Source organism: Arachis ipaensis, chromosome B9, assembly GCF_059453495.1.
Source record: "Arachis ipaensis isolate K30076 ecotype BB chromosome B9, ASM5945349v1, whole genome shotgun sequence".
NCBI lineage: Eukaryota > Viridiplantae > Streptophyta > Magnoliopsida > Fabales > Fabaceae > Arachis > Arachis ipaensis.
The window spans coordinates 159,587,604-159,612,236 of NC_142444.1; the positions used below are offsets into that span (position 1 = coordinate 159,587,604).

Here is a 24,633-nt window from a genome sequence, read left to right on the forward strand (position 1 = left end):
TTTTTGCTAATTGTTTTCTGGTGAAAACTCAGACTGATTTGACTAAATTTTCATCTAACGACTCTTAGCTATCAACTTCACGTGAAATCGCCTGCACCTGAGTTTCCACCTTGTTTTCTTCTCTCTACTTTCTCTAATGAATGGAAGCTGTGAGGATGCTTCACTCCTCAGTGCGGTAAAATTTACATGCTTCAGATTAGTTCAACCTCAAAACCCGAACGCCACTCTTTTTAATAATAATAATAATAGACTCATGTTTCATCTAAACGATAAAGACAATATCCTATCACTTTATTATAAGAATAAAATTGTAATAAACATTTGATTCTATATTCTAAAAGTATGAATAAATTATTAAAAAGTTAACGCTTCGTTTCAAATCAAACAAAATAAATAATAAGTAATGACAATAATGGAAGAAAAGATATTTAACAAGCAATGTGGTAATGAACAACCTTGTCAGCAATGCACAGATATACCAAGGCTGTAATAAAAGCGGAACTTAATCAATCAAACAATTAAATTAATACACAAATAGCATTAGCAAAACAAAAACGGGCAAGCACCAATAAATAATAAAAGAGAGTGTCCAGGTTCATCCCCCTGAAACAGTCCCTCTCAAATTGACACCCTATATATATCAAAAAAACATGAAAAAGCTCTTTGCACAGCAGGTTCAATACAAGACCAGCTTCAATTCAAGTTCACATTTTTTAGCATCCTAGATTGACCCTTTTGCCCCTATTCCTCCACTAACTTTTCCCTTATTATAAAACAGAGTCACAAATCCAAGAGAAACAACAAAACAATAAACAGAGCCTTGGTGCCCTGCTTCAATGGCGTCCATGGCTACCTTCTTCGTGAAAACCACCTTCCCCTCTCATTCTCTGACCAAATCGTTTGAGACCCGTTTTGCGCCACCCTCGAAAGTCAACGTCTTTGTCGGAGTCAGGTCGAGAATCCATCCGGGGCTCCGAGTTTCGAGCGGGTTGATCGAACCCGACGGAGGGAAGCTTGTGGAGCTGGTGGTGGATCATTCGGCGAGGGATTTGAAGAAAGGAGAGGCCTTTCAGCTCCCGAGGGTGAAGCTCTCAAGAATCGACATCGAATGGGTCCACGTGCTCAGCGAAGGTTGGGCGAGCCCACTTCGAGGGTTCATGAGAGAGAACGAGTTCCTCCAAACGCTTCATTTTAACTCGCTCCGACTCGATGACGGGTCGGCGGTGAACATGTCCGTGCCGATCGTGCTTGCCATTGATGATGAGCAGAAGCAACGAATCGGGGATTCAAAAAGAGTCGCGCTTTTTGATTCCAGTGGCAACCCTGTCGCCATTCTCAATGAGTGAGTTTTGCTACATAACTTTATACCTCTGTTTTCCTCTCTTTTTTGTTTTTAAGTTCAATTAGGCACTTTTTATTGCTTTGTGCTGCGTGTTTTCCTTCTTACTATGTGTAACCTCGTACCTTTACCGTTATTTCATGTATCGGATTGGAAAGGAGGGGAGTACATTAAAATTTTCATTTTTTTTTACTTTTTTGGGTGGGGGATTTAATATTTTCTATTTCTTTTGTTTTTTATTTAGAGGTTCACAAGAAAGGAATAGTTTTGTGCTGTTTTCACGTATGCAGGATTGTTTAGTTTCTTGAGGCATGTATGAAGTTTAGATAGTCAATTATTGAGAGCTGAAATTGGAATAGGAGGACCTTAGGGGGTAGAGTTTGGCAATTGGGGGCCTCTATGATTGTGGTTATTGAGTCATTTTCAGGTTTTGGATCTTTCTTTAGTTCTTTTTTCCAATTTGTATTTTTCTTCTATCGGTGGTTGGATAGTCAACCACTAATACAATGCCGTGGTGGATTTTGAGATGGTTTCCACTTATATTGTTGCTTTCTCTTCTTTTCGTCTCTTTTAAAGTTTTTGTTATACATAATTATCCTCTCATAAGAACAGGTTTTGTAGTGGAACATTTTCAGCTCTGTATTATTGGTGCATAATAGGAATGCCGGTATTTTTGTAGTACCAAAACGGAAATGATAATTAGTATTTGTCACTATCAGTAAAGGAGATAAACTTGCAGTTACTAGTTGATTTTATTGAAACCAACTCTTTATCTTTGCATGATAATTGTATTATCTTTTTTTCCCCTCTGTTTTAGTTGCCTTTACTCTCTCTGCTATGGCTTATAGTATTGTTTTGTTATTTCAGTATTGAAATTTATAAGCACCCTAAAGAAGAGAGGATTGCGCGAACTTGGGGAACCACTGCCCCTGGCTTACCTTATGTTGAACAAACTATTACCAATGCTGGAAATTGGCTGATTGGTGGTGACCTTGAGGTTATAGAACCTATCAAGTACAATGACGGGCTTGATCATTTTCGCCTGTCCCCTTCTGAACTGCGCAACGAGTTTGCAAAGCGCAATGCAGACGCCGTGTTTGCATTCCAACTCCGGAATCCTGTCCACAATGGACATGCTCTGCTGATGACCGATACCCGAAAGCGGCTTCTTGATATGGGATACAAGAATCCTATTCTCTTGCTTCATCCATTGGGAGGTTACACCAAAGCAGATGATGTTCCACTTGAATGGCGAATGAAACAACATGAGAAGGTAAGTTATTAATATGAATACTTTTACTATGCAGATGTATGTTTAGATGACGTTTCCTGTGTGACGATATGTTGATTCCAAATATGCCTGTCTGCTCCTCTGAACAGCAAAAATTCACTTGTGTTGCTTTTGGTCTTTTTCATATAGGTGCTTGAGGATGGTGTTCTAGATCCAGAGACAACGGTGGTATCCATATTTCCATCCCCAATGCACTATGCCGGACCGACTGAGGTACAATGGCATGCAAAGGCTAGGATCAATGCAGGAGCTAACTTCTACATTGTTGGTCGGGACCCTGCAGGCATGAGCCACCCAGTTGAGAAAAGAGACCTGTATGATGCTGACCATGGGAAGAAAGTACTGAGCATGGCACCCGGACTAGAGCGTCTAAACATTCTTCCTTTCAGGGTAATTGAAGAACGAAGTTGTACATTTTTGTGTACTTATGCTTCCTTGATACAAGTAGTGATCGTTCCCATTGTTTGCAGGTTGCTGCATATGACAAGACTCAGGGCCGAATGGCATTCTTTGACCCTTCAAGGCCTCAAGACTTCCTCTTCATATCAGGCACCAAGGTATAATTACTAGAACATGACCTATTTGTCTAGGATAGTGGCCATGTTTTGTTTATATTTGTAGTACCTTAAACCATACATCCTAAACAAGGTTATTTTGCTCCGTACAGATGCGCACATTGGCGAGGAACAAGGAAAGTCCTCCTGATGGATTTATGTGCCCCGGTGGCTGGAAGGTGCTAGTTGACTATTACGACAGCTTAGTACTCTCCGGCAACGGCACAATGCCGGAAGCTGTTCCAGCTTAGGTGTGTTGTTGTTCTGCTGTATATTTGATTGGGAGAAACCTTAAGCTTATTATTCTTCTGTCATGATCTAGATTCCAACACAGGTCACTATGACTAATAATAAAAAGTTGAAAACTTTAGGGAGAAGGCATTGTGACATAATTTGCCCCCCTCTGTAATTATGGCATTTAGTGTTGCCTCTTGCACTCGGTGTGTGCCATTGTGCATGTCAACCCCTCTGTAACATATTGTGCTTGTGCTATGGATTTGGTTTGGTAGTTTTACGATTGTTATTGAGTTGCCATGCAGCAACCTATGGTTTCTATAAATTTAGAAAGGAGAAACATTTGTCATAGTCGTCACACTTGATATAATCCACACAATTTTGAGAAAAATGGGACTTTTTATTTCCAAGGAAAAATTCTTGGAAACCTATTACATGTGAAAATCCAACAGGATAATGGATATTAAGTAGTTAGCGCAAAGAGTTTACATATACTGTTTGATATATTGATTTTGGATAGTGTTGAGAGTATTGATAGAGACTCCACCTTAAAAATAAAAAAGTAAAAAAAGGCAAGTATAAACGATATCGAAATGTTAGAATCAGTGTCCCACATTATCATGAACAAAAATATGAGCTAAAACCCTCCAATGAACTATTAAAGGATCATGAAAAGAGTTGTGTTTGTGTGTGTGGGAGGAGAATGTAGTAGCTAATAGCTATGGCTGGCATTGCACAACAATAGTCAAGAAAAGACAATCTTAATTATTAAGTCACATGAAATCTATGTTGAGTCCAATTCTTATATGCCAAAGGAAAATAATACATAACTAACATTATTTCTGTTTAATAATTATAGGTTGAGATTTCCATCCCCCATAGCAATCAGAGAATCCGGCAAAGAGAATTGATCAAGTGGTGTGTGAGAAATTTCCAAAAAGTGTAAGGTGTGATGCTTAGCAGAAATTACTGTATCAAGGTTCCACAATGATTAGTGATAACTGTTAACTGATGATAATGTGATACATAAAGTTGCTCAGTGTTAAAACATTCCTTTGCAAAATCATTGTAACAATCGGCACAAAGTCATTGATCCTTTGGCCCATTCTTTCTCTTGAGATGTTGAATGTATGGTTGAAAATTGTTATACAAATATATTTTGCTTCAACAACTATAGTCTAAAAAGACATGATTAAATTGGACTGATTTTTTGTGGGTCCCCTGTATATATGATATATCTACATATAAAAAGACCATATTAGAAGTGTACTTGCCCCATGATAACAAGTGAGGATGGAGAAGCAGGTATGCCTAATGTCTCAAGGATGACAACAATAATGTGGTACAGTTATAACTGAATTTGGTGGACAACCACAACAATTCACAGGCAGAATCACTATAAGATGGACTTGTGAAGAAGCACTACATGGCAATGTGATAACAATGAATGAAATAGGGAGGAAGAGACATGTTAGAGAGCCACCTTGTGTTCCATTTCTATGGGAAGTAAGGCCAGGCATTGCTAAGAAAGATTGGAAGCCAGAGTTGTGTTCATGTAGCAGCCAGTTTCCTTGTCCTGAACCTCCACTCAAACTAATAGCCTCAGTTCCCTTTCTTTGGGAAGAAAAACCTGGAACACCACTACCTAATTTCTCACTTTTTTCTTCTTCACTGGATAACATTGTTTCCAATGATGAGAGTAGTGAAGCTATTACTGGCATGGAGCTTGAAACATTTAGGTTTGACATTGATGAGTCAATGGAGGAAAAGTCATTGGTTGAACCTGAAGTTGAAACCACATTGTGGGCAACTTGCTCAGAGACAGAGAGTTGCACAAGCAGCTATGAAACAGGAAGGTCAAGTCCAACTGGTGCCACTTTCTTAGAATGCCTATTTCCATTGTATCCACCAAAATCAGGCTTTCTTGAAAGGGATGAGAACTTTCTGTTTTCAACTCAACCAGCAGAAGTAAAGGCAGAAGAAGATGTTGATGATGGAGAGTGTACTAATGGCAGTGAGATGATGATGAGGAAGGTGCCAACACTTGGAGAACTAATCATGATGAGTAGAAGAAGAAGCTGCAGAAGGAAAGCACTTCACATGAACTGGGATCATAATCCACCTAAGGTATTAGTATAGTACAAACCTTTCTTTCTATCAGTTTTGCTTTCTAAACTAATGCTTTGATGATAATGATATTTGTGCAGGAAATGAGAAGAAAGGAAGATTTTAGATGCTTCAACTTTGTACGTGGCAACATAGTTGAGGGACTATTCAAGAGAAGCTACTTGCCGAGAATGAAACTAGTCAAGGCAAGGCAGGGGACGATGATAATAGAGCCAAAGCTCACAATATAATTTCTATTTTAAGCTGAGCAGAACATATACCACACTTGGTCTTATGTTTTCTTATCTCTTAAATTCATTCCTTTATACTACAGTTTTCTTTGATTGTTCATTGTTACCACCAATGTGCGATTTCTCCAAACACCAACTAAACTATACAAAACCTTTGCACCAGCAAGCATCATAGTTTTTCAGATAATTGTTCAATCCTTTGATAACTAGAAACTTCCGTGAGAATTGGTCGATTACTGACACAACTCATTGAAGCGAATTTGATGCAGGCAACATGTGATAAAGAGACTTGAGAACTTACATAGCTACGTGTACATTTTTCCTGAGGTAGACAAGTTGCATAACACCATGGCCAGACTAAAACATGTAACTCGAAACAGAACACAATTAGCCATTAAAAGATATATTTCTACCTACAGGATAGAACATTAATTGACAGTTAACGTTACTTCAAACAAACCTTAGGATTTTCAAAGCATTCAAAAGGTGCGAGCTATAAATTTACATGCTCAACTACTGTATGACCTAAAGAAATTCTTCTCAAAGATATAGTTTTTAAATAGTAATCCATATGGTCAATATCTATTTGTTAAGGTTTATAAACAGATATCTAAACCCCCCAAAAAGCTAAGGTTTTCTTTCAACCACAATTCACCAACTTTTGTCCGTCAAGAACTGTGAATACATAGCTACGAAGAGTCTAGAGAGTGTTCTTGGAAATTGTATCCCCAAAGCGCACAAACCATTGAGCATTCGATGAATTGTTATCCTGCTGCAGTTGAAGCCCTTCCACTTTTGATTGCTGTTGTCCCTTCCCAATCAAGAACTGTGCATAGTCCGCATTCTTGGCAGGGCCGGAGCGCATCTTGCTTGGAGGGGCTGGGAGTAGTGAGACCAGAACCCTGGCAACTTCGTGCATAGTAGGCCTTTCGGAAGGGTTTCGTTTCGTGCAAAGCAGTGCAAGCTGAAAGGTCTTCTTGACATGAGCCAAGTCAATGCAGGTAATGGAAACCTCAGGATCGACAGCCTCCATTACAGTGTTGTTATCTGCCTTGGACAATATCTAAGGAACAGGATAGGTTAGCGTAAATACTATTAAAAAGAGAAGATATTTGAATGATGCAGGGAACACATACCAGTTGATGCAAGTTAGACTCGTTATCCACTGCTTTCTTTCCAGTAAGCAACTCAAGTAGAACAATGCCAAAGCTATAAACATCTGATTTTTCATTAAGCCTTGATGTTCGGGCATATTCAGGGTCAATATAGCCTATTGTTCCAAGAACATAAGTTGAGGTGTGTGTTCTTGCACTTGAGATGGATTTGGCAGTTCCGAAGTCAGAAAGGTGTGCCTCAAAGTTCTCATCAAGTAGGATGTTCGAAGACTTAATGTCCCTGTGAACAATTCGAGGGTTGCAGTCATGATGGAGATACGCAAGGCCTTCGGCAGCTCCAACTGCAATTCTCAAGCGTGTCTCCCAATCAAGTTTCACCTTCAGTGGACCTGACAATTTGAGTGCAGAAAACAAATCAACACGTCACTAAAATATTGTGTGAACATAAAACTTAACATGAAAACATTAGTCACTGAAATATACCATGAAGAAGATCCCACAAAGAGCCATTGGCCATATAATCATAGAACAGGAGATTCCCATAGGGAGTTAGTGCATAACCATGCAACGTGACAAGATTCCTGTGCCTAATGCTGCCAATTGTTTCAAGTTCGGTCTCAAACTCCTGCAGGTTATGTGGATGCTGGTTGTACAATCGCTTAACTGCGATTGATCGGGAATTCTTCAAAGCACACTTGTATACAGTACTAGAAGCACCGTACCCTATAGCATATTTCTCACTGAGATTCTCCGTACTTCTCATTATATCATCTAAGGTGTGGATAGCCATATCCATATGAAGAATAACAAGTTTCGGTGGCCCTGATAAGTAATATTGGAAAAACAAACAAGTAAGAATTAAGGACAACAAAGTTACTAACATGTCATTTATGAAGTTCACCATACCTTGACCAATTCTGCCGGAACCTTTCACCAATTGCTTCGATTGGCTTGATTTACGGATAGCAACAGTTACCATGGCCAACAATGTGATTAAACCCAGAGCAAGACATATAACTGCAATTCTTGATACAAACACTGCACAAATAAACGGGGTAAGAAACAAGGACCATTAAATTGAAAATAAATACAAAACACTGCATACCTCTGGATTTTGGAATATGAGGACGACATATTGATCCTAGCCAATCCCCACATAATAAAGGATTTCCAAGGAAGCTGCAATATGTAACATCAAAGACAATCAATCATGGATAAAATTTGGCACGAAAGAAAATATCTAGGGTTATTTACAATACCTTTCAGCTGAAAACCGTGAAAAGTTCTTCATGGCAGGAATAACTCCAGAAAAGTTATTATAAGATAAGTTCCTAAAGCATGTACAAGTCACACTTAAGAAACTTCGGTTGAAAAATAAACAAATAGGAAATTCATGGAGCCAACAGGTATACTCACAAAGAGGTAAGACTGAAACAATTACTAAGCTGATCAGGAATCTTCCCATGCAAGTTGTTGTTATTCAAAATCCTACAATTCAGTTTCAGCAAAGGCAGAATAAGGAACATGCTATAAACAACATATCAAGAAAAAAAAAGAAAAGAGAAAAGAAAAAAAAACGCGAACACACACAAAAGAGCAGTTCACAGGAAAACGTACAGAGACATAAGGTTCTGCAGTTGGCCAAACTCTGGGGGAATGCTACCCGACAAATTGTTGGAGGACATATCACTAGGGGTAACAAAAATAAATAATTAATAAAACAAACTAAACAATGTGAACTGGTCATTAAAATGTTAAGCTTGTGAGAAAGCAGCAAGATACATGATTTGTATGCTTCTTAGATTGCCAAATTCGCCAGGCAAGGGTCCATAAAGTTGATTATGACTCAGGTTCCTGCATTTACAAAATGCAAATATTACGCAGAACTTAGTCTAAGAAACCCCAAAAGAGTTTAAAACTAAATGTTTTTGGTAGTTTCAATCTTACAGTGTCAAAAGGTGCTCCAGATAACCCACAGATGCTGGTACATGCCCAGAAAAATAATTGCTAGACAGATCCCTGAAACAATAGATTAATAATTATTCAATATTTAATTTTCAGCATATGATATACAATTCATGAGGGGAGGGAAGGGCTACATGAAACTTACAGGGTATCAAGATTTATGATGTGTCCCAGCTCGGTAGGAATGCTCCCTTTGAAATTGTTAGCAGAGAGATTGCTGGAAATTAAATAATTTCACTCTCGACACAAAATAAGAAAAACATTTTACATAAACTCTATATAAAGTGAAAAAAGTTTTTTTTTCCATGACATACAGGTAGGTCAAACTCTCAAGGCTGCGGAAGCTAAGTGGGATGGAGCCGCTTAACTGATTTCCATGAACATTACTACATAAGATAAACAAATGAAAACACAAGACCCAGTATAAGTTATATTCAAACAAAAGAAGATTCTGTTTTTCAAAGTCCCTCAGCTCATTGGCAGCGTGCAGATATCTTACAACTGATTCAATGCAGTACAAGAGCTTATATTATGCGGAATAGACCCTACAAGATGGTTGTTGGCAAGATTCCTGAACATAAGAAACAGGAGGAACTTAATACAACTGGCACATAAAGAAGTGATTCTATATATATATTTTTTTTAAATAAGAATGAATCATACTCACAATTCAAAAAGGTGTTCAAGTTTTCCAATCTCATTAGGAATTCTACCCACCAGTTGATTGTCATTTAATTGCCTACAATAACAAATTAGTTATAAATAATTACATGCAGTGAAAAGAGGACCAAGATGATACAATCAGAAACAGACTCACAAGTAGCTCAATTTCGACATGTTGCCAAGTTCTGCAGGTATTGGACCAGTAAGCTTGTTTCCATGAAGATACCTGTATAATCAACGTGCTCAGGCAAGAACAAATAGTGAAGCAATTTCAATCAATGTGAAGTTACACTTACAGCTTGCCAGTGAAGGACAAATTGCCTAGTATTGGAGGGATAGGGCCTACTAATTCATTCTCACTCAAATCCCTGCAAAATCATTAGTGCAGTTTTAATAAGCATTCCAACAGTAAATGAAAGATATTATGGACCTAACAGACATGATGTATGATTATCTTTTCTTACAGAATTGCTAGGGCTTGCATTAAACCAATTACTTCTGGAATCTTCCCAGTTAGTCTATTTCCTTGAAGTGACCTAGAAAGATAGTCATAACACGATAATGATTATGGAAATAATACCCTCAGTATCGGGGTTAATCATTAAGAGACAGAAAATACAAATCAAGTGATCATATCGATGCTAATAACTACAATAATTCCTTAGCCAGAATACTCACAATGTAGCCACTTGAAGAAATCCAATATTATAGGGAATCTCTCCAGAAATCTGATTATATGAGATGTCCCTGAAAATTCAATGATAACATAGAGTCACACTGCAAGACTACAGAAAAGAAATACAGACATTGAAAGCACCAGAAAATTTACATACAAGATTTCAAAACTTGTACAGTTCCCAATGCTGTCAGGTATAGTTCCAGTCAAGTTATTGCCTCTTACATCACTGGGAAGTCAAGCAAAATAATAAAGAATAAGAAAGGTCAAAACTTAAAAACCAAAAGGAAGAACATAAGATACAACAAAGAGAAGCCTCAGGTGTATGCAAAGGGGTACTTACAAGTACCACAGACCAGTTAATTGACAGATATCAGGGGACAAAGTTCCAGTCAACATGTTCCCTCGCAATCCACTATACCAATGCATAATCAAAATTAACCGTTTGGAGATTAGTGCAAAAACCAGGAAACATCCATCCGTAAATGAAAATTATACAAAGAAAGGAGAATACACACAGGTACTGCAAGACTTCATTCCAATAGAGTAGTCTAGGTATCTCTCCAATGAGCTTGTTTTGTGCAAGATCGCTGCAAATGAAAGAATGCAATTATTAGAATGTATTCATGAATAAAAGGACTTGCAATGGAACATGACATGCAGAAAATCAGAAATATCCAAATAAAGATTACCACCAAGATTAATGCACATTTGAATTTGATTGAAATACATGGCATAACCCCAAGCTCATAAAATTTACACTTAAATGAACTTACAGGGTTTTCAGGTTTGGGATTTGGGATAAAGTTGTGGGGATGGGACCAGTCAACTGATTCCTCTTCAAATTCCTGCATTTGCCAACAAAACATAAAACTCTCCCATCCACATGAAACACGACAAACTTCAAGATAATATACTGTTTTAAAACTTACAAAAACTCAAGCTGCTTCAGCTTTGATATGGAGAAAGGTATATCACCATATAGCTGATTGTCAGACAAATCCCTACAATTTCATGACATAAGTAATGGTATCAGAAGTTATAACATAGGTAAAACAATTAATTGAATTAGAGAAGGGCAACATGCAAACAGGGCAAAGTACTAGAAAGCACGTACAGATGGGTAAGATCAGCACAGTTCCCAATTTCATCTGGTATTTGACCGGATAATTTGTTCCCCTGCAGGTCTCTGTGATTGTAACATAGAATTCAGATCGAATACTTGTGCAAACTAAGTGACATCAGAAATTTACGTGTAGTAGGTTCAACTAGATGAACATCACCATGAACATTAAGATAAACATACGTACAGGGATTGCAAGTTTCTTAAATCACCAATGGCTGGTGATATTTCCCCGCCCAGTAACAAGCTCGACAAGTTCCTTCAGGAAAAGAAACAGACAAAGCACTTCAATTTATAATACTCCAGGTAATAGTTAACACTACTTATAGATTAAAAGAAATTGCAGCCAATCAGAGTAATTAATATAACTTAAGCAACTAATCCAAATTCCAAAGGAGAAGAAACATACAGAGAAATCACGGTGAAGCTAGAATTGTCACAGAAGATGCCACGCCATGAGCAGAAGTCTTCGTTGTGGACATCGTCCCAATCATGCAGAACATCTGCCATATTGTTGAAGGAAGCCTTGATTGACATCAATGCTTGTCCTGTGCATTTTAGAGTCATATGAGTTCCAAGTTTTACAGCTATCTCAAAGTCCTATGAACTTGTTTGCAAACTATGCTTACATTAAGGCTATATTTTTATTAATATGACTAGCTAGGACTTCATACATTCATTCCACAACACAAGTAAAATATAAATACTAGGGAAAATATGTAGCTAACAAATTAAGCAAGGTAGCCATTTGCAAAACACACCACACCAAAAAAGAAAATAATTTAGAGAACTAACGAGTAAAAAATAAAATTATAAGTACATTACTGAAAAGGGGGGTATGTAACTTGTCCAAGGGGCTCAGAGGAATAAAGGTAGTAAATAGTGTTCTGGTGACGTATCATGGACGTCGAGACACCCATGGCAATAGAAAATTATTCAAGCACACCGAAAGCAACACTATGAAGTATAAACTTTAAGAACAAGGATGAAATCCAAATTAAAACTAGTGTGTAGAATAATTTTTGACCCATTACAAATGTATTATACTGTTTTTAGCAGGTGATTATTTTAATTTTAACTATGGTTGTAAGTTACTTCGTTATAGTTATACCAGAATTATTAAAATATTAATTAATTAATTGATTAATTAATTGTGAATATTTAACAAAGTCATAATGTACTAAATAGAAGTAACTCCTAATCATCATATTAGTATGATTATGTCAAGATTAATACGCATCGTTGCTGTAGCAAATAGTCAGAGAATCATATCATAGTATTATGATTACAGTTCAATGTGATTCGCTCATCATCACAACACAAAAAGGTTTCAATGATAAACAAAAATAGTAGTACATGATTTCCTCTCCTGTTTTCAGCCAATTGCAAACCACTCATCATAATCACGCTTATTAAATTTAATTTTGAAAAATAAAAAAAGGAATAATATAATATATCACCGAAGCCAACAAATTTTGTAGTAAGCACCGACAAACAATCGCACTACGACTACGCTTGAGTGACCTTCTACAACTCGATAGATTAAATAACAACAGAAGAAAAAAAAAACGTTTCATTTCATTTTACCAAAAAAACTGATTTGAAAGCGTAGAGAAAAGTAGCTGAGTATTGTTCCAAGTTCCAACTCTCTTTAAAAACCAATGAACGAACAAGTCAACATTTTTCAGTCCTAAACTGAGAAATAATACATAATGCAAGATGAAATTTTGGAGAGCGAAGTGAGCAAAAGGAAGCTAAGTGAGAATAGAATGGTAATGAATGCAGAGACGAACCTTCTTCAGTGAGTGGATGAACAAACGGAAAAAAGAGGAACGGCAGCATCACCATTAACAGAGGAGGAAACAGCACCGGCCTTTTCCTCTGCCGGCGGCTACCATGGAACAACAGCAGCAGCTCATCATCCTCCATTGAGAATGAAAATGAAAATGACAATGAGAAAGAAAATGAGGTTCCACAATCACTAGTAGAGGAGGACGACGATGTTAGTGAGCTAGCTATGCTTGGTAGACAGAGAGAAAGAGAGAGAGAGTGCAGGCGTTTGGCGTGACCTGTAAGGTAAACACTGAAGCAGTGTTTTATGAAGAGAGAGAGAGAGTAAGGTTAGCAAACGGCGGTGAAGAGACGTTAACGGGTGACAGCGAGTGTATGTAGCCGCCGTCATTCGTACTCGCCGTTTCCCAGTGCATTAGCCTTCTCTAATTTGACAGCTACTCCCTTTTTCATCATTTCATCCACACGCGCTTACCTCATCGCGTGACTTTCACTATCACCATCTCCTACCTCCTTTTACAGTTTAGACTCTAGACAACTACTCTTCTGATTCAAGTGATTGCACGCGCTAGAGTGAGCGTGGATATTGCCTGATGTACAATTTTAGAGGCTGGAGCGTGTGTGCATGTGGCGCGTGATAAACTAAGGTTGTGATTGGGACTGTGATTGTATTGATAATGGTAGTACTAAAAAGAGATATATAAGGCTTAAAAAGAAACTTTTACTTTAATAAGATAAAAATATTAAATTAAATAAACGTAGCTTAATAGCACTTTTTAGAAGTTTTGTCTTCACCCGCTGGAGCCCTACTATTTGAATAGTTTTTGTTAGTTTGATTTTGATGTTATTGATTACTTTAAAAAGGATAGTGAAGGGGGGACGAAGATGATGAGTTCCTCGGGAGGGAACTATCCTTCAACATTGAAAAGCAACGCATAGTTATGTGTGTGTTCCTCTCAACTCTCAATAACTTGATCCAGGAGTTCTTATCCACTATCAGCAGCACTAGCATTATATGAGAATTAAAATGGTTTTTCCTCTGATTAATATGGATTTGGGGGAGGGATCAATTCACTAATTTACCTAAATAAGTATTGAATATTTAAATAAAATTTATTTTTTATCTTTTCCTATTTTTTTTATAAGTCTTATTTTGGGTTAATGGAATAATTAGTTTATTCCCCTTCAGTTTAAAAAGTTTTAAAAGTAATTTTTTTTAGTTTTTAACTTAAGAAAAGTAGTAGTTTTAATGTTTGGTATAATTTTTTAAACCAAATTACGACTTTCTAAAAAGCTATCTAGAAACTTATAGAGAAATTAAAAAAAAATTACTTCTCTCATAATACTACTATTTTTTTACCACATTTCTATAAAATAAGTACTTTTAGAATTAAAAATTTAAATATAAAATAACTTATTTATAAACTATTTTTAATGTAATTATTTATTATTTAAATTATTTTTTTTAAATAATTAAATTATTTATTCAAACTAAACGTTAATAAATATTGAATATTTAAATAAATTTTATTTTTTTATCGGTTTCTACTTTTCTGGTATATCCCATTTATTAAAGTTGCAGCCATTCCTTGTGCATAGCTTAGTTAAAACTGCTAGCACTGTGTAAGCATTTATTTTACATTAGCTTTTAAAAATTCATATACAGGTGTGTGGGGATAACACTCATTTAAAAAAAGGTACACAAATAGCAGACCTATTTTTTTCTATCACACTTGATGATTTTCATAATAATGTTGATAAAGGTGTTTTTCGTTTTTATACGTATGTAACACCTTTATTTATTCCTGCAAGTAAACTATTTATTACTAGGACTATTGGTATTAAATAGACAAATCTTAATAAGTTAATTCAACGTTATTAGCAATCTCCCATTCCCTTTGGAATATTCTAAATTCGTTCTTATACACATGTATGTATGATATAATAATTCATTAATAATTTATTATAAGTGAAGAATATAGTATGAAAATGAAGTGCTTTTCTTTGTTGGGGAAAGGTAAACAAAGACTGAACAATGGGGCATAAGTTTCTGGAAAGAGTGTGGGTTCTTAAGAGGAATTATAAATATAAATGTGAAGGAAGCGAAGAAGAAAATGCAATGGGTGATGAATGTGCAGCTTTGCACAGTTGAGCAATAAAACAGGGTTTACAACATAGCAATGTATAAAGCTGACTATGCTATTGCTGAGTCGTTTTCCTCTATTGAGTCTTCAATTAGAACTGTCTTCTCTTGATTTGGTAATTATCCTTTTGCCCCCTTTTGTAAATATTTTATTTCTTCCTTTAACTTACTCACTTTTTAGTTCTTCCTCTTGTTTTTTTGCAATGAAAAGGGTTACCGTTTTTTCTCTTTTTCCACTTCAGTGTGACTTGCGGATATTGTGAACCATTTATCATTTACATTTATGCATATTTATTGGCCCAACAATCAAGGTGCAACCCTGGCCGTTGATCTTAGATCAAATGCTTGGCTTCTCTCTATAGTCTATTTTAAAGCAACAAGGTAGCTTCTGAATGTCTCATAAAGTGGGATGCCAAAATTTAATGTTCTCTAATCAATTGGCCCAGTATTAGGTTTACATTTGTATGATTTTCTTAGCTAGTAAAAAATAAAAAATCTTAATTAAAAACTAAAACTTTAGAATATTTTTAAGAATTTGTTTAATGTTAATGTATTAATGTATAAAATAATTTATATAGTTGTATAATTATATTTATTTTTTTATGATCATTCATATAATTAATATAAAAATAATATTTTTATTAATATGACGATAAATAATTAGATGTAAGTAAAAATTATTTTATAATTATATTACATCCAAATTTTATTTTATTTTTAAAATGACTAACATTGGGCAATGTAGGTTTTCTAATACAAAAATATTTTGCTTTTCACAAACTCTTTTAACTTGACCTATGGCTGATCAAAACTTCAAAAGAGACAAAGACCAATGATTAATCAAACCAATGAAAATGACTAGTAAGGGATACTAAAATTATTAAAGTCAAAATCAAAGATGACTTCATCTGCAATTGATCATATCTATCCTGTATGTTTTTTTTACCCTGCATATGCCTAACTAATAAATTAAAAAAGAATGCCCGCGTGGACCTTTCATAATAATATGTTATAATAGGAAAAAAATATTTTTTTCGATTATTATTAGTAGGTTAATTTTTTGTATATTGAAAAAATTTTGGTGTAATAATCAGTCATTAAATTTTATGATGTTTTTTAGAATTGTGAAAACAGTACAATACGTCTCCTTAGATTGACAAAAATATACAATACAAGGGGACGTATTGTCAATCCAAAAGGATATATTGTCAATTCAAGGGGACGTATTATATTGTTTCCACAATTCTAAAAAATACCATAAAACCTAATAATTGAGTATTACACCAAAATGATATCAATATGTAAAAAAATAAACATTATTAATACTCTCGACTATTAAAATAGTGAAAGATAAATTCAGACTAATTATATTATATAATTTAATCAAAATACTATTATTACACTTAAATATTAGAATATACCTAAATCAGTCACTCTCCTTTAACATTATCATTAAGACGTCACTAATTTAGGCACCTACACTTATTACATTATTATTAATTCACTAACATTATACCCAAATAATTCTATTACAATATTCACTATTAATTATATTTTTTATTTATTGATGTATATAAACTCCTTTAGAGAAGTGTGTTGAATTATCACTCTGCCACATTATTGTATAAAGTTATTAAATCTATTTTTTTTTTATCAAAATTCAGCCTCTACTAACTATTACCATCACTGTATATTCAGTTAATCATTCATTTGTGTTGAAGATTATTTGTTCCGATCATGCATTATATTCTTCTAACATGAATTGAGCAATCACTTCAAAATCTTCTACCAAAACACTTATATTAGATGCTACTTGCAAACTCACATAATAAAAGTAATTCTACTTCCAAAAAATACTAAAAATCAACAAATCTAATCAAAATTAGTTCTCTAAAAATTACAAAAAATAATAAATGTTACCCTACAAATTGTCAAAGTTTTATAATTTTTAAAATGGTTTAATTATTCTGTTGGTTCCTATAGTTTTACAAAATTTTTAATTAGGTCCCTATACTTTTTTTCCTTTTAATTGAGTCTTTGCACCAAATTTTTTTTAATTGGGTTCCTACACTTTTTTTTCCTTTTATTTAGGTCCCTATACCAATTCTTTTTTTTTAGTTGGGTCCTTATAAAATTAAGCCAATTACTATTATCCTTATAAAATTAAGCCAATTACTATTAAGAGGGACTTAATTGAAAAAAAATTAGTGCAGAAATCTAATTAAAAAAAAAGTATAGAGACCTAATTAAAAATTTCACGAAACTATAAAACCAACAGAATAATTAAACCTTTTAAAAATCATAAGCCCGCTTCCATTTAGAATTGGGAACTAAAATTCTTGAAATAGCAACATCTCATGGTTTACTTTACCCTTAAAAATAGTGAATAAAACAAAATAGAAAATGAAGAGTCAGTGAATAGGGTCTATCATATGCATGCATATTAATAAGATTGTTGGCAATGTGGGCAGAAGAGAGAGAAGGGGGGGATTCTGCCGGCACCATATCCGCCGGTAATCCGCCGTCAGCAGGATACAGGCGGCCGGCGTGGCTTCGTCATAGGGAAAGGTGGGTCCCACAGTCCCCACTGACGACACTCACCAGTCAGCACAGATAGAGTCACACACAAATGTTTTCTTGTTCCTAAAAAGAAAGGAAGACAATTACCCACCAAAACAAACATAGCTTGAAAATGATCATTCATATTTGATACCCTCACTCCCTCACTTGTCCTTCTCATCCTCCTACTTTAATTAACCATGCACCACCCACCATTCCCTATTCCGATTATATTCAAGGTTTAACGTACGGAATCAAATTATATTTTAATAAAAATTTTCTGCTAAACTTAACCCTTATATTTGTTTAGTTCTCTTAGCGTTTGGTGGAGAGATAGAAACAAAAAGACTGAAATTGAGAGACAGAGACTAAGAGACAGAGATTGAAATAAATTTCAGTATTCTGTTTGGTGTAAAATGGAAGACAAAAATTGAAACAATAATGAAACTCTAATTTAATTTGTACAAAGGATAAAATTAGAATTAATTAATTGAAATGAAGATATTTTAGGTATAAAATGTTATTAAAGTTTCAGTTTCTATCTCTAAAAATTTTAGTCCCTCGTCTACTTACTTTTTTGGAAGTACTGAAATATTGAAATTTTAGAGATAGAGACAGAAATTTTAGTACTACCATCTCTGAACTAACAAATATGATACTGAATCTCAATCTCTCCGTCTCTGTCTCAATACCTCAAAACAAACACTAAGTATTAAATTAAATTTAGTTATACGCATATATTAAGAAAAAATTAGCTTAACTTAAAAGAAATTAAAACTGGTCTCTCTATTTAGGCTTTGGTGAATGATTCAGTGGGATTTTAATCAAGCTCTCGACTTTTTCCAACATCTTGCTGCGACCTTGTTAATTGTTTTCTAAGGGTTCAAGTTCCTAGACAAGTTCGTTACAACCAACCAAACCTTGAGTTATAAATATGAAAATTTGAAATATTTTTTAAAAATCGTTGTAATTTCTATTTTTTTTTCAAGAGTATATTAGCATTTGTTCAAGATTTAGGGGTGTTCGCGGTGCGGTTTGGATCGGTTTTGAGTCAAAAATTCATCCGATCCGAACACTAATTTACTTGCGGTGCGGTTTGGATTGGATGATGTTTTAAAAAAAATCCGATCCGATCCGATCCAATTTCAAGCGGTTTGGATTGGATTGGATTTGCGGTTTTTGTAAGTTAAAAAAATGAATACATATAACAAGTTTCAACATCAAATTTTAAATAATTAACAATAACGTAACAAGTCTCAAGTCTCAACAATATCTTAAAAAGCCAACAATAATATAACAATAGAAATAAAATTATAAGTTAGTTAAAATTAATAAATAAATAATATTTTGAACATAAAATATTTATTAAATAACAATAATAATACATGAATAATATAAAAATGTATAACAAATTGAACATTTTATAAGTATAATTGTAAATATAATAATAAAATGATAATATTATAGTACATTGTGCGGTTTGGATTGGATTGGATCGGTTATAAAAAGTAGATCCGAAATCCGATCCGATCCAGCGGTTTGCAAAAAATAGAATCCAATCAAATCCGAATTAGTGCGGTTTTAATCGGTTTCGGTTTGGATTGGATTGGATGAGCGGTTTAATTTGGATCGGTTTGGATTTGAACACCCCTATCAAGATTATCGAATTTAATTAAATTTTTGTTAAGATTACTTAAAATAAATATTATTAAAATGTTTTTAATAAATATATATACTATAAAAGTATTGTAAATTTTAGATTTTTTACTTTTAATAACAAATTTTAAAAATTCTCGAACTTTTTAAGTTTTTGATTCCTCTAAAACTCAACAATAATATAGTATCATAATAATATTATTGTATTGAAATTTATTTTTGAATTGATGTTTTTCTATTATTAATTACTCTCTCATTTCAAATCACTCTTATTTCGTAATACATTCATAATACATATTAATTCATTTCATTTGTTATCTAATTTTTTACTAAAATTATTTTAAATGTAATTATTTCAAAAATATTATCACAAAAAATCACAAGATAAAGGGTTTTTTATTATACCATGGCAGAATAAGAATATATATATTAAAATAATATCGAAAAGTTAATATCGATGATAAATACAATTTTAAAAGATGTGATCAATAAATAAATTATTAAAAACCTTAAAAATATTAAATAAATAACTAAATATTAAATATGTATTTAAAAAATATTTTTAAAAAAGTATTATTAAAAATATGTTTTTTTTTAAATTTAGTAATTTTAAGTAAAATTTTCTCAAAACTTTTTTTTATTATGAATGACTAATTTTTTAAAAAAATTAGAGTTCGAATTTTACTTCGATTTTTTTGTGTACATCTTCTAAATAGTTATTCAAAAGTTGTTATAAAAATTTAAGTCAAATACATAAATTATTTGCTAAATACAAATTTTTTATTATTTATAAAAAATATAATATTTTATAATTATTTTATTATATTTTTAAATTATTTAAAAATTTATTTATCATTCATATTTTTAAAGATTATTTTTGTGTATCATATCAGGTTTTATTTTAGTAATTTACCTTTCTCTCTATTACGTCGGACAAGGTGTAAATACAAATTCAAGAACGATTCGGATTTCGGACAGAGCTGCTAGCGAATTTCATTTCATGGTGATAACTTAATAATAAAACTATGGCATTTAATAAAATTATGGCATTTAATTTGCATGCAGCTTCCTGAGCTACTTTTAACAACAATGATATATTAGTACGTAGTACAGTAGTAAATTTTAAAATCACAACCGAAATAAATCCATTCATAATTAGTGAAAAGGTTAAAAGGAACTTAGAGTTGCATGTTGCAGTAAATAATGTCATAATGATCCTACTTTAGTTTACCATTAAGATTTAATAAGAAGAAATAATAAGTGCATTATTTGTGGATCCCATAAATGTGAATATATATATATTATAGGAAAAATTTTAAATGTACTGAAAATATCGGTATTTCAATTATTTTAATTGTTGATTTTAATTAATATATATTATAAATATTTTTTATAATTTAGATTAACAATTAAAACAACTGAAATATCGGTATTTTCGTATATTATATGGTTGAAACGAATAACGTATAGTTAATTTAATGTGAAAATTATAGTTAAAATTCGTTAAATACTTTAATATACATGAAGTTAAATTATTTGTAAGTTAATTTTATGAAGTTATCTAACGACTTTCAAATTCATAATTTCATTAAATTAACTGCACCTGAATTTTCAGGTATTATACATGCGATGCTTGTTGAAGAACAGCAAGGAAGTGTATGAAGAAAATAATTGAGCGGCGTCGTATTATCATGCGTATTTGGCGTATTGAGGGTCGACCGTAATATTGGAACATGGTCCATCTTTAAGAAGAAAAAGCCATGCTTTTAGTTCATCCTCTTTCAATGCACCAAAATAATTCAAATTTCCCTGTTCCTTGCCGTAAATGAATGCTAGTAGGAAATTAGATTTACTACTGTTTTCACTTGTACTATGTCCCACGAAACTAGTTTTTTTATTTATTTATTAAAAAAAAGCTAACGTGTATTTTGAAAATATAAATTAAAATTATTAATAAAGAAGTTTTTATAGAAAAATATAAAATTGAGTTTTTAATTATTGTGTATTTATTAAAATAAGTTAATTTAAAAATTTTTATTAATAATAATTTTAATATATGTCATAAAAATATATGATAGCTAAATAAAAAAATATTTAATTATTCTGTTGGTTTTTATAATTTCACAAAATTTTTAATTTGGTCTTTATATTTTTTTTTAATTAGATTTTTATATTTTTTTTAATTAGATTCCTTTTAATAGTAAATGACTTAATTATATAGGAATCTAACTAAAAAAATTTGTACAGAAACTCAAATAAAAGAAAAAAAATATAAGAAATCAATTAAAAAAATTTAGTATAAAGACTCAATTAAAAAAAAATAAAGACCTAATTAAAATTTTTATAAAATTATAAAAATTAACAGAATAATTAAATCTAAAAAAATAGAAAATGCAAAACTAAATTACTATTTATAAATTACTATTCATCATTAAATGGTAGTATGTAAATAATGAAGGAATATAATATTTCTGACACACATTCTCGCTCACTCCTTATTTTCTTGAAGTACGAGAGATATAACAAAAGAATTTGTTAAAATGAATATTTGTAACAATTTCTTAGCAGAACTTTTCAAGAAAAAAAATTCATTTTTTCATAGTTTACTAAAATTAAAAATAAATATGATTTTCGATGATATCACGAGAGAAAGTTATTATCACACTGAAGAGGTAGTTCTTTTTACATTTTAGTGATAATTTTGAAGCGTCTTCATAAAATTAGTGACTTTAACCAGTGCGATACAATTTTTTTTTTTTGGCTTTTTTAACTCTCCTTCTAGAATGAGTTAGTGGTAGAGACTATAAATTGCTTATGTGTTATTTTATATGGATGATGTTATGTGATCAAATTATTTTAGTAATTAATTTTAATTAAATTGATCAAATAATTTAGGGATTAATAAGTTAAAATTTTAGTTGAAAAAAAAAAGAAAAATAAGATGAAACACAAGGAAAAATAAATTAGTTGAACTTAATTACAAAAATAAGTTATCACTTAATTTGGTTCTTGAAGCTACACTTAAACTTCAATTTAGTCCTTAAAATTTTAATTGTCTCAATTTAGTTTCTTAATTTTTCAATTGACTCTTTGACGGAAATTACTACAGAGACTAACGAGATTAAAATTTGAAAAATTTAGGGATTAAATTGAGGCAATTAAAATTTTAAAAACTAAATTGAGGCAATTGAAATTTTAAACAACCTGCTAGGGGCCTACAGCCTGTCCTGTATTTGGCATAGCCTGTTATAAAATAGACACATGCTATTATAAAAGCCTTATTATATTGATAGGTCAAGCCTATGTTTACTAATTAGTTTTATTGGCCTGTCAGACTGTCTAGGCCTGTTAATACATAAATACATATATAAATAATTTTTTTATTATTAACAAAATTATGAGATATTTTAAATTTATTATATTTAATTATAAATAATTTTGTATATTTTAAATATTTTAAAGTTTAAAAATTCTTATAAATATTAAATATGACATATTACATATTATATGTTTATTAAATAATAGTTTTTTAAAATAATATTTTTATTTTTGCAAAAAAAAATTATCAGACCTTTTTAACAGGCCAACTTTAGTACTTTAAAAAAAGTCTATAGCAGACTGCAGATCAGGTTCAGGTCAATTAATTATATAACAGGTCAGACCTGTTAAAAATCAAACTTAACCTATTTTTACCTTTAAATATAATTTGAGGGATTAAATTAAATATTTTCTCGACTAATATACATTAAAAGAATTATTATTTATTAATTTGAAATCGATAATTCCTTTCTTAAGATAGATCATATAAATAAACATTTGAGTAGTAAATTTTATTGATTCAATTAATTGATTTGGGGGGCTTATTTAAGAAAAGTTACTGTACCATCCACTTGCGTATATTAATGTTACCATTTATACATTATTATGTCAAATAAATGCTTATTGTTCATAACCAAAAAAAGTAAGCATTTATCAGTCAATAATAATTTAAAGGGTTACTACAGATAGTAACGTGTTAAACACTCAAGCTTGTATAAATCAATGTTAATTAAGCAATAAAGCTTGTATAAATAAATGCTATTTAATGCCTTTAAGAAAAATATTTATAAAATAAAAAATATTTAGTAACAAAAATGCTATTCAAACTTGGTTAACTTCTAATCTGTCTAGAAATAGCAAAATGGAAGAGAAGATCTTTATTATTGCTGTTTCGTCCCTATGATATGTAAGAAATTTGCTAATTTTTTAAGGAAAATATATCACGCAGTATGCGTTGGTTCACTCCATTTAGGTTTAGTCAAGAGAGATAGAGAGTACATCTTTTAAATTACTAAAGCACAGAAATTTAAACACCAATACAAAATGTTTGATTGGATGAAAACCATCTCAAGAGATGTTTATCAAGATTAATGTCGATGGGTTCTTCTATAACTATAACAACAATGCGGTTTGTTGTGGCGTTCTTAGAGATTTCTTAGGAAGATTTTTAAAAGTTTTCTCTTGCAACTTGAGAAGTTGTTTCATAATGCATGCTTTATGAGCAGTGTGATAAAAGGGCTGCAATTAACTGTGACAAATAAATTGAATCACATTATTATTGAATCGGATTTTTATATGGCTATCAACATAATTAAGAATGGATGTCTGTCTAATCACCCCTACTTCCCCCTCATCCAGGATATCCTTGTTTTGTTTCGCCGCATATGGAAGATTAATTGGCTCACAACCTTCAAAAAGCAAATTTGGTGGCTGATTGTCTGAGAGTCTACCGTTAGAGATTTATATATATGATATCCCTCCTCCTCTTGCTATAGTTTATTCTCTTATTTATGATTATACGGGTGTTATTAGGATAAGAGACTCTATCTAGACTTCCCTTTAAAAAAAAAAAAAACCAAAATTTATTTGACTTAATATTTATTAATTATTATAATAATTAATAAGTACTAAATAAAATAAATTCTATCTTATTTTAAATAATTTATTTTGGTTACTAAATATTTCTAATATTCTTAAAACAATACATACATAGGATTTAGTTCAATTTCTTAACAATTTAACTACTCAGAATTTATAAATCTTTGAGTTGAGTTGAATAAAATTTGAATTTAGACAAACTTAACTCATTGATTTGATTATGTATTTATTATTTATTTCATAATTTTAA

The 24,633-nt window shown here is 32.2% G+C and overlaps 3 protein-coding genes across 4 annotated transcripts; 2 read left to right on the forward strand and 1 right to left on the reverse strand.

Moving 5' to 3' along the window:
* Nucleotides 1–665: 665 nt before the first annotated feature.
* Nucleotides 666–4,589, forward strand: APS1 (ATP sulfurylase 1). Its single transcript, XM_016319750.3, has 6 exons — nt 666–1,342; nt 2,207–2,612; nt 2,760–3,020; nt 3,101–3,187; nt 3,298–3,435; nt 4,278–4,589. Exons 1-5 carry the CDS (start codon nt 837–839, stop codon nt 3,433–3,435), a joined length of 1,398 nt encoding a protein of 465 aa, XP_016175236.1. The 5' UTR covers nt 666–836; the 3' UTR covers nt 4,278–4,589.
* A 135-nt stretch (nt 4,590–4,724) lies between these two features.
* LOC107617874 (hydroxyproline-rich glycoprotein family protein) lies at nt 4,725–5,906 on the forward strand. The gene is made up of 2 exons (XM_016319749.3): nt 4,725–5,545; nt 5,626–5,906. Exons 1-2 carry the CDS (start codon nt 4,862–4,864, stop codon nt 5,773–5,775), a joined length of 834 nt encoding a protein of 277 aa, XP_016175235.1. The 5' UTR covers nt 4,725–4,861; the 3' UTR covers nt 5,776–5,906.
* A 314-nt stretch (nt 5,907–6,220) lies between these two features.
* On the reverse strand, nt 6,221–13,497 carry ERL1 (ERECTA-like 1). Of its 2 annotated transcripts, XM_016321169.3 has the most exons (27): nt 13,111–13,497; nt 11,727–11,865; nt 11,505–11,576; nt 11,312–11,383; nt 11,127–11,198; nt 10,971–11,042; nt 10,713–10,784; nt 10,538–10,609; nt 10,352–10,423; nt 10,197–10,265; nt 9,983–10,054; nt 9,815–9,886; nt 9,673–9,744; nt 9,523–9,594; nt 9,355–9,426; nt 9,170–9,241; nt 9,001–9,072; nt 8,838–8,909; nt 8,673–8,744; nt 8,508–8,579; nt 8,307–8,378; nt 8,150–8,221; nt 7,996–8,069; nt 7,797–7,928; nt 7,374–7,712; nt 6,912–7,279; nt 6,221–6,838 (listed from the first exon to the last, which is right to left on the reverse strand). In XM_016321169.3, the coding sequence occupies exons 1-27, from the start codon at nt 13,244–13,246 to the stop codon at nt 6,476–6,478; spliced, it is 2,988 nt and encodes a 995-aa protein (XP_016176655.1). In that variant the 5' UTR covers nt 13,247–13,497; the 3' UTR covers nt 6,221–6,475. The 2 variants fall into 2 exon arrangements, with proteins under 2 accessions (XP_016176655.1, XP_016176654.1); XM_016321168.3 differs by having other exon boundaries at nt 7,374–7,928.
* Nucleotides 13,498–24,633: the final 11,136 nt, after the last annotated feature.